At 38.6% G+C, this 13,804-nt stretch overlaps 1 protein-coding gene across 6 annotated transcripts; it reads left to right on the top strand.

The window, feature by feature from the left end:
* The first annotated feature begins 14 nt into the window (after window positions 1-14).
* LOC143177926 (cytochrome b5 reductase 4) lies at window positions 15-10,219 on the top strand. Of its 6 annotated transcripts, XM_076376250.1 has the most exons (12): window positions 4,674-4,916; window positions 4,996-5,328; window positions 5,720-5,848; window positions 6,574-6,744; window positions 7,986-8,086; window positions 8,168-8,330; window positions 8,446-8,708; window positions 8,797-9,019; window positions 9,110-9,404; window positions 9,603-9,689; window positions 9,760-9,918; window positions 10,014-10,219. In XM_076376250.1, the coding sequence occupies exons 3-12, from the start codon at window positions 5,764-5,766 to the stop codon at window positions 10,066-10,068; spliced, it is 1,602 nt and encodes a 533-aa protein (XP_076232365.1). In that variant the 5' UTR covers window positions 4,674-4,916; window positions 4,996-5,328; window positions 5,720-5,763; the 3' UTR covers window positions 10,069-10,219. The 6 variants fall into 6 exon arrangements, with proteins under 6 accessions (XP_076232363.1, XP_076232361.1, XP_076232362.1 ...); XM_076376248.1 differs by lacking the exons at window positions 4,674-4,916; window positions 4,996-5,328; window positions 5,720-5,848 and adding exons at window positions 15-119; window positions 1,780-2,099; XM_076376246.1 differs by lacking the exons at window positions 4,674-4,916; window positions 4,996-5,328; window positions 5,720-5,848 and adding exons at window positions 31-171; window positions 1,780-2,099.
* The last annotated feature ends 3,585 nt before the right edge of the window (window positions 10,220-13,804 follow it).

Raw genomic sequence — 13,804 nt, 5'->3', positions numbered from 1 at the left:
ACTTTGCGACCACTTGCTTCCTTATCACTCGACAAAGAACGCTCATTATATCCTTGGTGACTTTATTAATGACCGCGTGTCGTGCTCATTTGGCGGCGTAGCGGTACAGTGTGGTGAGAGTACGTTTATCGACCTGAAATGCAGCTCACGTTCAGCGTTCACCTTTTTGAGGTTAGCTGACGGCCGTGCCGCTTCTCCGCGCCCGCGGTGCTTTCCGTGACATCGTTCATTCACACTCCATGCGTTCCTGTATCGATCGTTCTTCACGTTATTCTAGTTAGCAAGATTCTGCACGATTTGCTTAATTCACCCAGATTTAATTGAAACGTTTATACAGGGAACGATTCTGGGTGTCGCCGTGGACCAGCCATTCTGCTTTCCTCTTCGTTCTACTCCCTCTCATCCTGGCGTTCATTATCGTCGTTTTATTCGACTTGAGTTACGAAAAGGAGCACATTTTATTTGTCTAACAAAAAGCAGTACATTTGTCCTCTGTTCGATAAACAGTATCATACTCTGCGTTGCTCCGATGAGAAAAGCGTATTTGGACATTTAGTTAAAGAAGTAGGAGAAAAACTATGGAAAATGAATAACGATCCTTTTCAAGATTTTCCATTGATGTTGTTTTACTACTGTGTCAACGTTTGCGATTATCAATGATGAACATAACCTTGAGTATGCGACATTGCTCTCAGATCAGAACTGTAACATTATCTCATCGAGTTTGATGAACTTATCTACACGTAATAATTTATCGGTTTACTACATTGCAGCGGGAAATTTGGATTTTCTAGTACTTGTACTATTCTGATTATTGATGATTATTTTCGATTACTTTGCAGGACTGCAGTAGTTTTGTTTTGATTTAGTTCTGCGGAGATTGAATCGTTTGAGATTTATTTGTGTCGAGTGACATCAGCTTGTTTTCTTCGATATGTTGGTTTTGTAATATGCAAATGTATATGGACATGAAATCAACCGTTTCATTCTACTTCCGCCGTTTTTATTTCCGGTATGTTGTGCCGAGTCTTTCACCTTATGACATCGCATGTTTTCATTCGTGACAGCTGGCCAGCTTATTTATCATCGCGCAAAGAATTCCAATATACGTTTATTGAATCAATTCTAGCATGCACTATACATGAATAATACATATCAAGCGCTTTAATTAAATTTTTTCCTTTCTTTTGTAGGACGATGTAACAGCTGTTAAACATTAATGTACTAAACGAAACGAAAGTTGTAAACACGAAAATGATTGGCTGATTGGACGTCTGAAATTTAGCGCCGTTTGCGCAATCATTCGTAAAGTTATTTTGATTAGTTTGTTAATTTGTATCAATTATTTTTTACAAACAGCTGTGGCTTTCTAATTCTTAAGAGTCGAATTTTGTCATGTTTTATATAGTTTTTGCTATTTATGAGACCACAGGAGAAAGCGATACATATTTTCTCCACTCTCGTACGTTTCGCTTTCTAGACTTCATTATAAATCACTCCTCTATGATACACATTACGTGTACCAGTTTGTCACAAATTTAAGCGGACGTGACTGAAAGCCATCACGAAATTCATTTAAAATTAAAATCTTCAAAAGCTACTATAAGATTTTGCATAATTTTTCTGTTTCTTTTAATCTTTTTTCAACCTCATAACTTTAAGTTCTAATACACAGTCTTACTCCATCTTTACTCAGTTCCTAAAATGTACACAAACCGAAATAGAATCATCGTTTTGAGTTCCCCAAAAATCACTCACATGAACCCCCGATTTTCTCAGATTCGTGCGGCTATTATGACATAGTGAACATTAAGAACTGTGACTCTGTACTTGCTTGTTGAAATCGTCGCTACTGAAGTGATCGAACAAGATGAAGAAGAGTCCAGGTCAGGAAGCAGCGAAAGCGAATGAGCCAGGAGGAAAGGACGAGGCCACGGACATCCGAGAGAAGTTGAAGAAGGTGGACGTGAAAACTGCGTCGCCGACAAGTCTTCTGGCTAAGAACACAGTCCTATTGCCCAGTGGAGTTGTTCGTGTGAAGCAACTCCATGAGGTGAAGGCAGTCAGCCAAGCGGGGTCGTCTTCCGGTTCTGCTACTGGTGAGCCAACACCTTGATCTTTGGATATGTCCTTCTGGATTTAGCCTCTTACCTTACCTGCGCTTTGAAAATGAATGTTTCGTGTTCTGTAATTGTTTATACAGGATGAATTCATTATTTATGCTATATGGAGCATTAAAGCATTTTGTAAGTGTTTTGTTTGAATACATGGAGTATTGATACTCCAAAAATAGGGAGATTTCAGTAATTTGTTTATTTAAACACGTGGACAATATCATTAATCACATTCTATCTAAAATCATGTAGGATTCACTGTACATTGCTTAAAATGTATTTTACTTTGTCTAAAAAAGGCTCTTATTATTTATCTTTTTTCTAAACACGAAACATTCATAAACTCCTCTATGTAAAAATTGTAATAATTTCACAAAGAAAGCTGTAATTAACACGAGCATCTTTCCCCATTTTTCACGTAAATCACCTCGATTCACATGCTCAAACTCCCTTTCATGAAATTGTTGGACATCATGGATTGGGCCTTTGACTGACACTACTTCCATGCCCGGTTCGCATTATTGGGCCAGGATAAGGCAGGGCAGGGCCGATTGGCAAGTACATTTTGTTCCCTGTCCTGTCCCGATAGTGAGAATCGGTCTTATTCGAGACTAGGAAGATTCTTCTCGAAGAAGAAGCACGTCGTGGGATTGGAATGAAACTTTTGCTCCTGGCAATGGAGAATCGTTCCCGATTTACATTATTGGGTCAGGATAGGGTAGGGCAGGGCCAATAGGCGTGACCATTCTGTCCCCTGTCCTGTCCCGATAGTGAGGATCGGTGCTGACCTAAGATCATGAAGATTCATGTTTCTCTTAAAATGTAAGAAGAGTTTTGTTCTTTTGCTTTAGTTATTCAAAATTGTGGCATTATGGGGCTTGAACGTACTTAGGTGCTTTGATAAAAATTAAGGCGTTTGTTTGATACATTTAAATGTCGTTACTGCTATTGAAAATTCCAGCTTTTCAACCGAGAAGAGCAAGGTAGAATTTACGAGCTACTCAATTTACTTCGGTTCTTTTCTTGGAAGATGTTACATTCAATTCTAAAGAATTTTCCTTTTCGAGAAAGAGAAGCCCTGAGGAAGGAAATTAAATTCGCCGCAGCATCCTCGGTTCTATCTATGCGTTTCTTTGTAAACACCAGGAATCTTGGAACAACAAACGCCCCGAAAAGTTCTTCGTCGAAGCTAAGATGTTTCGAAAACCCCTCGAGCAAACTTTATATCTCCACTGAAACGTTTATGAACTGGGACCAATGGAAAATGGATTTATACATATGCATGGGCAACTCCACGAGTGCCATTCTCCGATGCTTCCTTCGTGCTTAGCTCGATAACTTTCTATTTATAATTTCGAGGCTCGATAAAGTTTAGTGAAATATTGATTGCGGCCGAACGTCTCTCCCGAGGCTCACTTTGGAGCATTTGAGTTCCGATTATGGAACACTCACAATAGACGTCAGATGTGGTCAATCAGCTATACCTCGAGGCTATGGTATAGGGATAAATATAGCATAAAGGAGAGACTGTTATGCAACAAATGATAAGAGAGATTTAATGTGGATAAAAGCTTAAGTCAAGAATCGTACTACCTCTCTGATATTTCTTGACCATCTTTTTTAATAAATCGGGTGCAGTATTTTGACCTTTAAATTAAACTTCTGGTGGATTTATAATTAAACTTTCTCGAGTCTAGGTCCCTAATACCCTGGAGTCATTAAAGATTCATGAACTGACTCGGAGAGAAACCATAATAATCAACTTGATATCCAGAGGTGGAGACTCCAGGAACATCTTCATGTCAAAGTCAATATTGACATCAAAGGAATAACGTCTTACAAAATAATCGATATATTTTCACTGACCAAATTTAACAAAATACAAAAAATATTTCACTCAATTCGAGGTCGCAATTCTTAACAATCGACGAAGTTTATCTAAGTTTCTATGATAAGGAATTCATGAAGAATCACTGAATAGTTTCCAATATTAATCAGGTAATCAGATTTGATATAATCGTACACGATGACTGACAAATAGGTGGCTATATCTTATCATAACTTCTCTTCCAAATGAACCTTTGATCCAAGAAAATCAATTCAACAGATTAAATCATTTTTCAATTTCATGTCTTTCAGAGTAACTTTCTCAGAAACAGAGCCCCGAATGAGAAGTTATTTTGCATTTTACAAATATGTCACCACTTCGATGGGACCTCATATACTCATTCACAGAATAAAGTGAATAGCATCTAAGTGCCCAAGCCAGTTCGATTTCCGTAACAAGAGCAACTCAATCCCATCGCTGATAGATACACCAAGCTCTGCCAACCGTAAGCGTCGAGGACACTGGCTCCGATCAATCTCTCGAGTTTGATGGGTTAATAATCTACGGGTGAACAATCAACATAAACCGAATCAACATCGTGGCGTCGTCGATCTTCTCGAAGAGCCACGCGCTCACTGGCGAGAGAGATCCTGCGTGTTAGGCACGCCGTAGCTACTATATTGATCTACCTGTCCAAGGGCTATATCGGTCCGCGTGTTTCGGTGCAGTACCTTCCAGTCCACCAACGCAAGACCAACGCTTCATCCTGCTTGTCTCCTACGATCACGTTTCCCTCTTATCGAAGAAAGTGTAATTCGAGCCTCTGTTCAACTTGGATGATTTCTAATGCAACGTTCACGTAAAGCAAGACTTAGAACATGTTTAATCCTATTACTACAACATCCGATAGAATGACACCTCCAAGACCAGAAGCACACAGAACCAGTGTGATATACTTCTCTTTAGAATAGCTGGTAGATTGTCATCTGATGGCTTTTCTATGTTGTCCCCTGTGAAGTGAAGCTTCAGTTTCATTTGTTGGAGATTTTACAGGCTTCGCTTTGGTTCTGACGCTTGTTTGGGGTTCATGTGGATTGATCGTTTCTCCAATTTGGTTTTGAACGGTGGGAGGCGCACGTAACGTTTGGGGCTGTCGCGTTTCGTTGGGTTTTTCGCGTTCCCGCCGTTTTAGTGGACTCTGTGGTTCGGTGTCATCGCTCCCCTAACACGGAGAACTGGAATTCGTTTCCGTTCTCGGTCTCGTTTATTGTACCAATGCTACACGCTGTAGCATATTGACATTCCAGGATGCGATTTCGCGTTTGTTTAACTCCCCCAGCCCGCTGGCGTTGAATTCCCTTCGCGGCGGTGATCTCGAACCAAATGGTGAGTCTTAATGCTCTTAATGTTTGCACTTAAGTCGTTGTTTTAGTCACGTAGAATTTGCACCTAGTTCCGCGTCCTCAGTTGGCACGAATTTCAATTACTTTTCTGGAGTATCTTCTCATATGCTGGCGTTTGAATTTGTTAAATGGAAGCACAGTTGACGTCATTCGACACATCATGACATATCATTTTGGTTATTTCCATTATTTTCTTAGCGTTTAAAGAGCCGTTCCTTCAGAGAGTCATTGTTCTTCTTTGTTACTTGAACTTTTTTTTGTTTTGAGGATTGATCCCCTTATTTGTCTCTTTCATAGAAAAGTCTGAACTGTGTTAATATATTTACGAAACTGGTAACTCGGCTAGTACCCCTTATGCTTGCAATTTTATGCAGGAAGATGGTTAAAGGTCTCCCTACTCTGACGTTTCGATGAGAAAATGCCACGATGCTGCGGCGCGTCTTTGGTTTCCGTCATGGACGGCGACGGGTCTCCACAGAGTCTCGGTTTGCAGATTCAGGACGGTCAGTAATTAACGATAATTGCCTGACAGTTTTCCCCGTTTCTGCAAACGTTTATACGCTTAGCACGTTTCCACGAGTGTCACATTTCAGAGGAACGTTCTTAATTACCTTCTATTGTAAGAAAAAAAAGTAGGACTCCGAAGACACTGCGAACTTAAATCCATTGTATCAAGAAAGTAGATCAATCCTTTGATATCAATTAGAACGTAAAACCGTACTGATACTGCAACACTGGAAATATCCATACAGCAGTTACATAATATTATAACCATAATCAACTGAAATTAAATAAGCATCATTAACTCCATTCTAGTAATAATAATTAACAATTTCTATATAGAGATTCTCTGTAAATATTTAATTCATCTGTATGCTGTGAGCGAAGAACGCGCGTGGGCGTTCAGTGACCGTAATTAAAATGCATTGGAGCATACTCTCCAGCTTCTCAATGTTTAGTATTAATATATTGGCATTTCCTAATACTACTAATGGTAAATAATAAATGCTGCCATGGAACATATTTATAAGCATTCAATTAATGTACTCTCGTGGGGAAAATACATAAGCGTTTAGCTACCATGAAAGTCAGTGCGCCCATTGTTCCGCACGGGAATGTACGTTCAAGCTCCCTGACAAATTTTCATTTCCACAGTCAATTTACGAACTCAACGCGTTCAGGAGCTAGATACAAATAAAATAATGCTTCGTTTTCCCACTGTTCACAGGTAATCCCCGAAATAAAACCGCGTTAGCGCCTGGACATAGTCTGATGGACTGGATTCGGTTGAGCAATTCGGGTGTCGATTTGACTGGCGTTGGTGGCGTTTCACGAGTCGTAACTTTATCTGAATTGGCTAATCACAACAAGGAGAATGATGCTTGGATTGCTATTCGAGGTATGATTTCATTTAGAGAACTTAAATCTATTCAAAACCAAGATTTTCTATGTCCCTTTCGTTCCTCCTTGCCAAGAGTCATCGATAACTTAAAAAATTTACAGAAGAATGAAGTTCCCAGAGAAATTGGCCTGCAAAATCATTAAATTCCTAGATTCTACATCTGTTCGCGTTTAGTTGAGGCAATTATTCACTCAGACCGTGATATCTCATTGCCGCCGATGAAGTTACACATCGATCGTGCTCCCACGGGTAAGACGATGCTCCGAGGAAACCATTTAATTGAAATTAAATGGAAGAAATTAAAATCAATGGCTTGAACTGCAGTGGGAACTGACTCGGTGGTGTTCCTTGTCGGTAAGACGACGTGAACGCTTATTTCATGGAAATGGAGCTTAAGAAGTTTTAACGACAGGATTTAGCAAGGAAGTTTCATCGTGGCTAGCTGGAAATTAAGTAACGTGGGAAATCTGGTTCAACTCTCAGCTAAACTGTTTAAAATTCTAACTTCAGCACAATTTTGCTATGTCTTCGCGGTACTTCAGTTTTCATGGCACTTAATCAAGTCTTTATAAGAGGGAGCAGATGTCTTTAAAAAACTGACATCGTATTTTGAGAAGAAAAATGACCAGCAATCACGGGAAATGTAGATAATATTGGCCAACTACCGATATCCTCTTTTAGCCTGATTAAAATTTAATTTCCTTGTCCGTCTCTTGGAAATGTATTGTTGAACATTTATTCTCGAGTCTATTTTCGCCGCTGACCTTTTCAGTTCAGTATATAATTTTTGCGTTATAAATTTCTTAGGGTATGAAACGAGTAGGTAATTTTCTCGAGAAAATTTAGCATCTAAAATTAAAAGAGTAATATTCTTTGATACGTAATATTTCTTTCTGATAAGATAATAATGATTGATATCAGTGAGATTCGTGTTGCCCACACAGATATCGTTTATACATATTTTATGGCAGATTTGATATGATATCTGATGCTCGATTTGGATATTTGATATTCGATGAAATACTTTTGAATTGTATCAAATATGAGCATATTATTGAATATATTTATGGATTTTATTTATTTTCAAAATCTTTTAATGGTCCCGTAGCCTTTGTTAAATACTGTATTCTTTACTTTCTGTAAAAATTGCATAACTGAAATTCGTATAAAAATACTCATTCCTCCCAATTAATTTATTTCATATTACCCTTTTCTATAAAAGAATTCTTTCCATGCAGGAATCGTTTTCAACGTCACACGTTACATGGATTTCCACCCAGGAGGGATCAGCGAATTAATGCGAGGTGTCGGCAAAGACGCCACAAAATTGTTTGAAAACGTGAGTCCGAGTGATTCAGTACAGGAACTATTCTCGCCGATCGACTGTTATTTTTACGTACCCATAGATCGTTCGTTGCAGGTGCACGCCTGGGTTAACTATCAGAGCATCCTTCAGAAATGTGTGGTTGGCAGGCTAAGCCGTGGTTCTGTCAGCGGTACCCCCTCGTCTCCCACGGAAAACGCTGCATCCAACACCACTGATTGTTCGTCAGTGACGCTGGACCTGATAAAAAGTTGCACGAGTGAGTAGACTTGTTCTAAAGCTTCCTATTGTTGTCTGTTGGCTATCTAGTTATGCCGTATTCAGATAGACATAATGCATAGAGGAATGTTAGCTGTGCATTATTCATTTTTCAGCACGAAAAGGGAGCCAGGAAAACGTGTCACAGCCTAGTCCATCAGACACGAAAATGGACTGGAGGCAAACGTCCAATTCCCTCACCCTGTACTACCAAACGTTGCGGGAATACCCAGGGGTGACCTACCAAGTCATAAGGATAAGCGACACGAAGTTGGTCTTTAAATTGTTCTTTGAAAAGGACGTGGTGACTCATGAGCTCGAATTGCTGGCTGGCGTTGAATGGCCGCCAGTGTGCAAGAGAAACTGCGATACCATGGAGGTAATATTGTAAAGAATTATCTGCTTGTCGCGCCCTGCTACACTTTCAAATCGAATATTTGTGTTCAGCGAAATGTTGCGCTGTCTAGGTCGACTTTACGTTCACGAAGAAGACGAAGGAAATATGGAAGTCCCAGGGCAGCCACACAATATGGAGGGAGACGAACACCAACAGTCGAACGTATAAAGAGTATGAAGTAGTCGCGAATACGGCATTGTCTAAGTTAGTTCATTTTTTAATCTTGCGGGCGAAGGACTTCCTAGAATTGGTACCTGTTGGGAGACACGTGGAGGCTAAGATGAATGTAATGGGTAAGAAACTGCTTTCGTTTAATGTACAAATACTGTATTAGCATTAATAATTAGAAAATCACTTAACCTCTGCCGAATTTCTCATTTCAGGGATGGAAGTATCGCGATCGTACACACCTGTCCCACCGTGCCTTCATCCAAACAACCTGCCGCCAAGTTACAAGTCCGATTGCTTATGTTTGATGATCAAGAAGTACCCAGATGGGGCGTTAAGTCCGTCCATAACTGGTCTCCAGCCTGGTCAGACCCTGATGCTGAGCAACGCTTTAGGTGCCTTTATAGTCGAATCTTTCGATCGTTACTCTGTCATTCACATGTTGGCAGGCGGCACAGGGTTGACCGCGATGCTTGGAATCATTCAGCGAGCTTTGGCCAGGCGCAGCGTGTTAGTATTCCGTTTTTTTTGTTTTTCTTTTTTGGCTTATTCCTGACCTCTTCCATAGTCCAATTCGGTCATAGGGTTTCGTCTTTGGCGATGTAAATCGATTCGAGGTTCTTGGCACAGATTTTAATGCTCCCCTTTTTTGAGATTGCGGCAAACAAAAGGATGCATTGAAGTTTAGTAAGCTCTGAATTCTTACAGGAAGACCATAAATCTTCTTAACTTCAACAAGGACGAAGATAACATGTTCTACGTGGCACAGTTAGACACTGTTAGTGTAGATAAAAAGTGAGTGCGTCGCATTTCATTCCACTTTCGGTTATCTTTACTTGGAAGTATTTTTAACGATATTCTTTAGGTTGAAAGTCACGCACATCCTTTCGCAAGCCGGAAGTTCATGGACGGGCAGACGTGGCGCGGTGTCTTACGATGTGCTGAAGGAATTGGTGGCAGAAAGTTCTCCCGAAGCGTGCGTTTTCACCTGTGGTCCCCGAGGGTTCATACAAGTCGCGAAAAAGTAATATTCATGACTGTTTTTTCTCACTTTCTATATATATTTTAAAGTAGTTGTGAAAGACACTAATATTTATAATTATTTTACTTATGCTTCAGATCCCTTCAGAAATTAGATTGGAAACCCTACCAAATGTACGACTTCGACGATTAATCGTCATCGCAGAAAGTATGCTCCACTTTTGATACCAAATTTAAAAACAAAAAACAAGAAATATGCGAACTATAATAATCGAGCTTTCGTTCGAGATTAAATATCGTACTTTCGAATTTTTGAGAAACCTTTTGAACACTTTTACTCCTATTTCCGCCCACAATATTAGAATCGCGCAGTCAAGTGACTTAAGACAAATCTACTACTTCAATAAAAAAGTATACGAAACTTTTCAAATAGAACAGATTGTGAATAGAAATAAATTTAATGGTTAAGTATTTTTAATTATATTTTTTGTTTTATGAGATTACAGAATATTTATCACATTTGCATTTTCTTTCTATTACTTCTTGTGCAGCACAATTAACTTGCACAAAAAAATATTTATATTGAATGATGTCTCATAATCTCTTGTACTTATTTTCAAAAATTAAACTTTATTTTGTTCAAGTCTACGATTTTGAAAAAAATAGGAGTAAGGGTCTTGCGTGAAAGTTTTAGGCTTTAGAAAGTTACTCAATCCGTACAGGGTGTCCGTTTATCTACACGGTTCACTAAGACAAATTATTTTTACAAAAGATACTGTATTTTAACTTTGTACGCTCTGAAAAACTCTATTTTTCAAAAGTGACCCAGAATTAATTGCCTCACATGGAGATATCACGTGTGCCAATTTGAAAAAAATAATGGTACTATATTCTGATAATGGATTGATGTCTTTTCATGGTTGCAAGTCTATTGCATCTTGGGACCCAGAACATCAAACAAAAACATGAACAAGTTGGCCTAACGATGGTAATACATCAAATTGAAAGTATCAGAGTCTCCAAAAAGGTTCTTAAATTCATGATGATGAAGAGGGAACTACTGAAATGTATCGTCGGACGACATGAAACCTTTAGCACTTCTAAATTTAACTAAGATTGAAATGCTTCGATTTCTCATTTAGACTTGACCGATTTTTAAGGGCAAAGGGTATTCTCTTGGAGAAAATCTCTTGAGATCCACTCGAACATATTCAAAAAATGGACCACTTTCTGCATTTACGTACATGTTGATACGGCTACGTGTGTGTATGTATGTATGTACATATATCTGCGTACATAGTTGTTACCATAAATAAATGAATATTTGATGGCTCCACAAACGACCACTTTCAGTGTACAAAACCATCCTCTATTCTTTTTATTAATTCAGTGCATTCGGAGTGAGCGATTTTTCTGCAGAGTTAGATATGCATGTAGCAGCGTTAGTAGTGATGATATTGCAATATTTAAAATAGTTATACTTCAATAATTGAAGACATGAAGATAAGAGAACAATTCTAGAGTTATTACTTTTTATAGCATGAAAAGTCTTTTATGATTGCAGTTATAGTAACTTGGAATCATGAGTTTTAGACTTAGTAAAGTTTTTAGTTTGATAAAAGCACTGTTTTATTCAGAACTATAACAGAACTATTCTTGCTAGGCAATTTAGACGATTTAAATCTTAAATTCATTCAGTAAAGACATTAAAGCAATCGAGAACAGCGAATTTTGTGGAAGTAGAGGACCATTTAGAACCTAGTGAAGAGCTCTTGAGATATGAAAGTTCTGGCTCGATTAATTTTTCGTATAAGATATGTAGACTATTTATTGATCCTTCTAACTTTCTCCCCGCAATGTGATGCAACGATACCAGTTATCATATAACAAACACAAGTGTCTCTTGGCTGAGAAATATCCGCCACAGACACTGCCAGATTGGTTTTCGTTGCATCGAATTCCTGGCCTTGAAGAGTCGCACTGCGAACTTATCAGCGGAGATATCGATCTTCCTGGATGGACTCTAGCATATTATACCTTTGCCAAGAATCTGGACCATCGTACGATTCATCAATAACGAAAAACTTAATGGAAGGAGTGCTCTTGCTGGAGGTGTGCACCTGCTACTTGAACAATTACTCTTGCCTGAGATGGGTTCATAATTTAAGTTGAATACTTAAGTCTCATCTTTGTGAGATAAAAAACTTGAATTTTAATGATAATCGTTGATGTTTTGCGCAAAAGACAGTAATCAGAAAATAAATTGAAGACAATGTAATAGTCCATTCCTCTCAGCTTATCTATCTCTTCATTTCAATGCAATAAATCTCTGATCTACGATAACATTCTCAAAGCTCGAGTGCGCTTGCTTTTTGCCGAGTAACGAAATAGAGGCAAGGATTCCCAGGGTTCATCGTTTAATGGTGAGGAAGAAACGGCGAAAGCAAGGCTGGGGGTGCTGAAAGAGGAAGATTCCAGCGGAACGATAAGGTTTTTAACGGGCCGCGATTCCCTTGAAAACTGTTCCCTGGATCGATTTTGTATCTCGCCAGGGTAACCAGGAGATACTGTTTCTGCACAATGCCTACGGATATCGCTGTGTTTTCCACCGTGCATTTTGTACGAAAGTTTTCTTTGTTCCCCCTTCGGTTACCAACTCTCCCGTTGCATTCACTGAACGACCGTCGTTAGAATCGACGAGTATATTGGTGAAGTTGTAACTTTCGGCGATGTGTGTACACACAACGTGCCTGGAAAGTCATGCTACCAGTTGAGTATTTCGTTGTTTCGTAACGAACTTGTAACTCGGTATTAAATTGCGTTCTTTCATGTTGGAAACTGCGAATTTTCTGGATTGCCTCTGGTATTTGGAAGTTGAACGTTTGTTTTTTAGCGATAGGTAAATCTTTTTTGGGGTACCTTTCGAGGAGCAGAATTTTGCTTGTATGATTGAAATTATTTATAAATTGATGGATCTATACAAAGTGTGAATCTTTAGTATTACTAATAGATAGATATTTTCTGTTCTACAAATGATCATAGAAATTATTAATTATATTACAAGCGATTTTGAAAAGGATATAAACAGTGTCAGAGAATAAAAATTGAAAGAAAGGAAATTCCAATATTTCAGTAATTCAAATATTTAAATTCAAATTAAAAAATTTCGCGCATAATTCTTTCCAGATGTCGCTTCATGAAGTATCGGTAACGAGCGCCCTCAGTAGGCAGATTTTCGCGCCATTTGAAGTAGAGCATCGTAGGACTGTGATACTTTTTTAGCGATTTTGTAATGTTTAAATAAGTGTTTAAATTAAAATTCAAGTCAATATATTTCTATGAGTACATACTTTAGTTACGATATTAACATCACGTTGAATGTGCTTTTAAAAACACGTAAAATATCGAAGTCTGATTCCAAAGCTGCATAGAGACGCCTAGGATATAAAACATTAAAAGTGGTACGTAATAAACTGTGAATAAGCTGGTTATTATGCTTAAATATTTGTGGTTTTGGAAAATTTTGGGAAAATTTAATAAATGGAAAGCTTACTTGGGACCACATAAATATTAGACTGAATGGTTAATCATTTATGACCTGCCATAGAAATTTGTTTTATAGTGCGGTCCCGCGAACCCCCCCTTCAGCGCCCCCAACGCTGCCTAAACGAATTAGGTCGAAGGGACGCCTCATTAGTTCGGTGGCTTGCGAGGAGTTCAGACGCTTTGGAAACTTAGTGCTTATTAAGGTAAGAATAACTTATCTCTTGACAGTTAATCACTTTTAATCGTTACTAATGTTCTTGCCTACGTTCTATTAGTACTTTTACGCGATATTAATATGATTTTAATTGGAATTTCGTGTAATATCTTGAAAAAAGTTCAATTGACTTTTCTGACGTTTTCTCGTTCTCCACTTGTTGCTCATG

This window comes from Calliopsis andreniformis, chromosome 4 (genome assembly GCF_051401765.1).
Source record: "Calliopsis andreniformis isolate RMS-2024a chromosome 4, iyCalAndr_principal, whole genome shotgun sequence".
Lineage (NCBI taxonomy): Eukaryota > Metazoa > Arthropoda > Insecta > Hymenoptera > Andrenidae > Calliopsis > Calliopsis andreniformis.
This window is presented reverse-complemented; position numbering and strand designations above follow the sequence as displayed.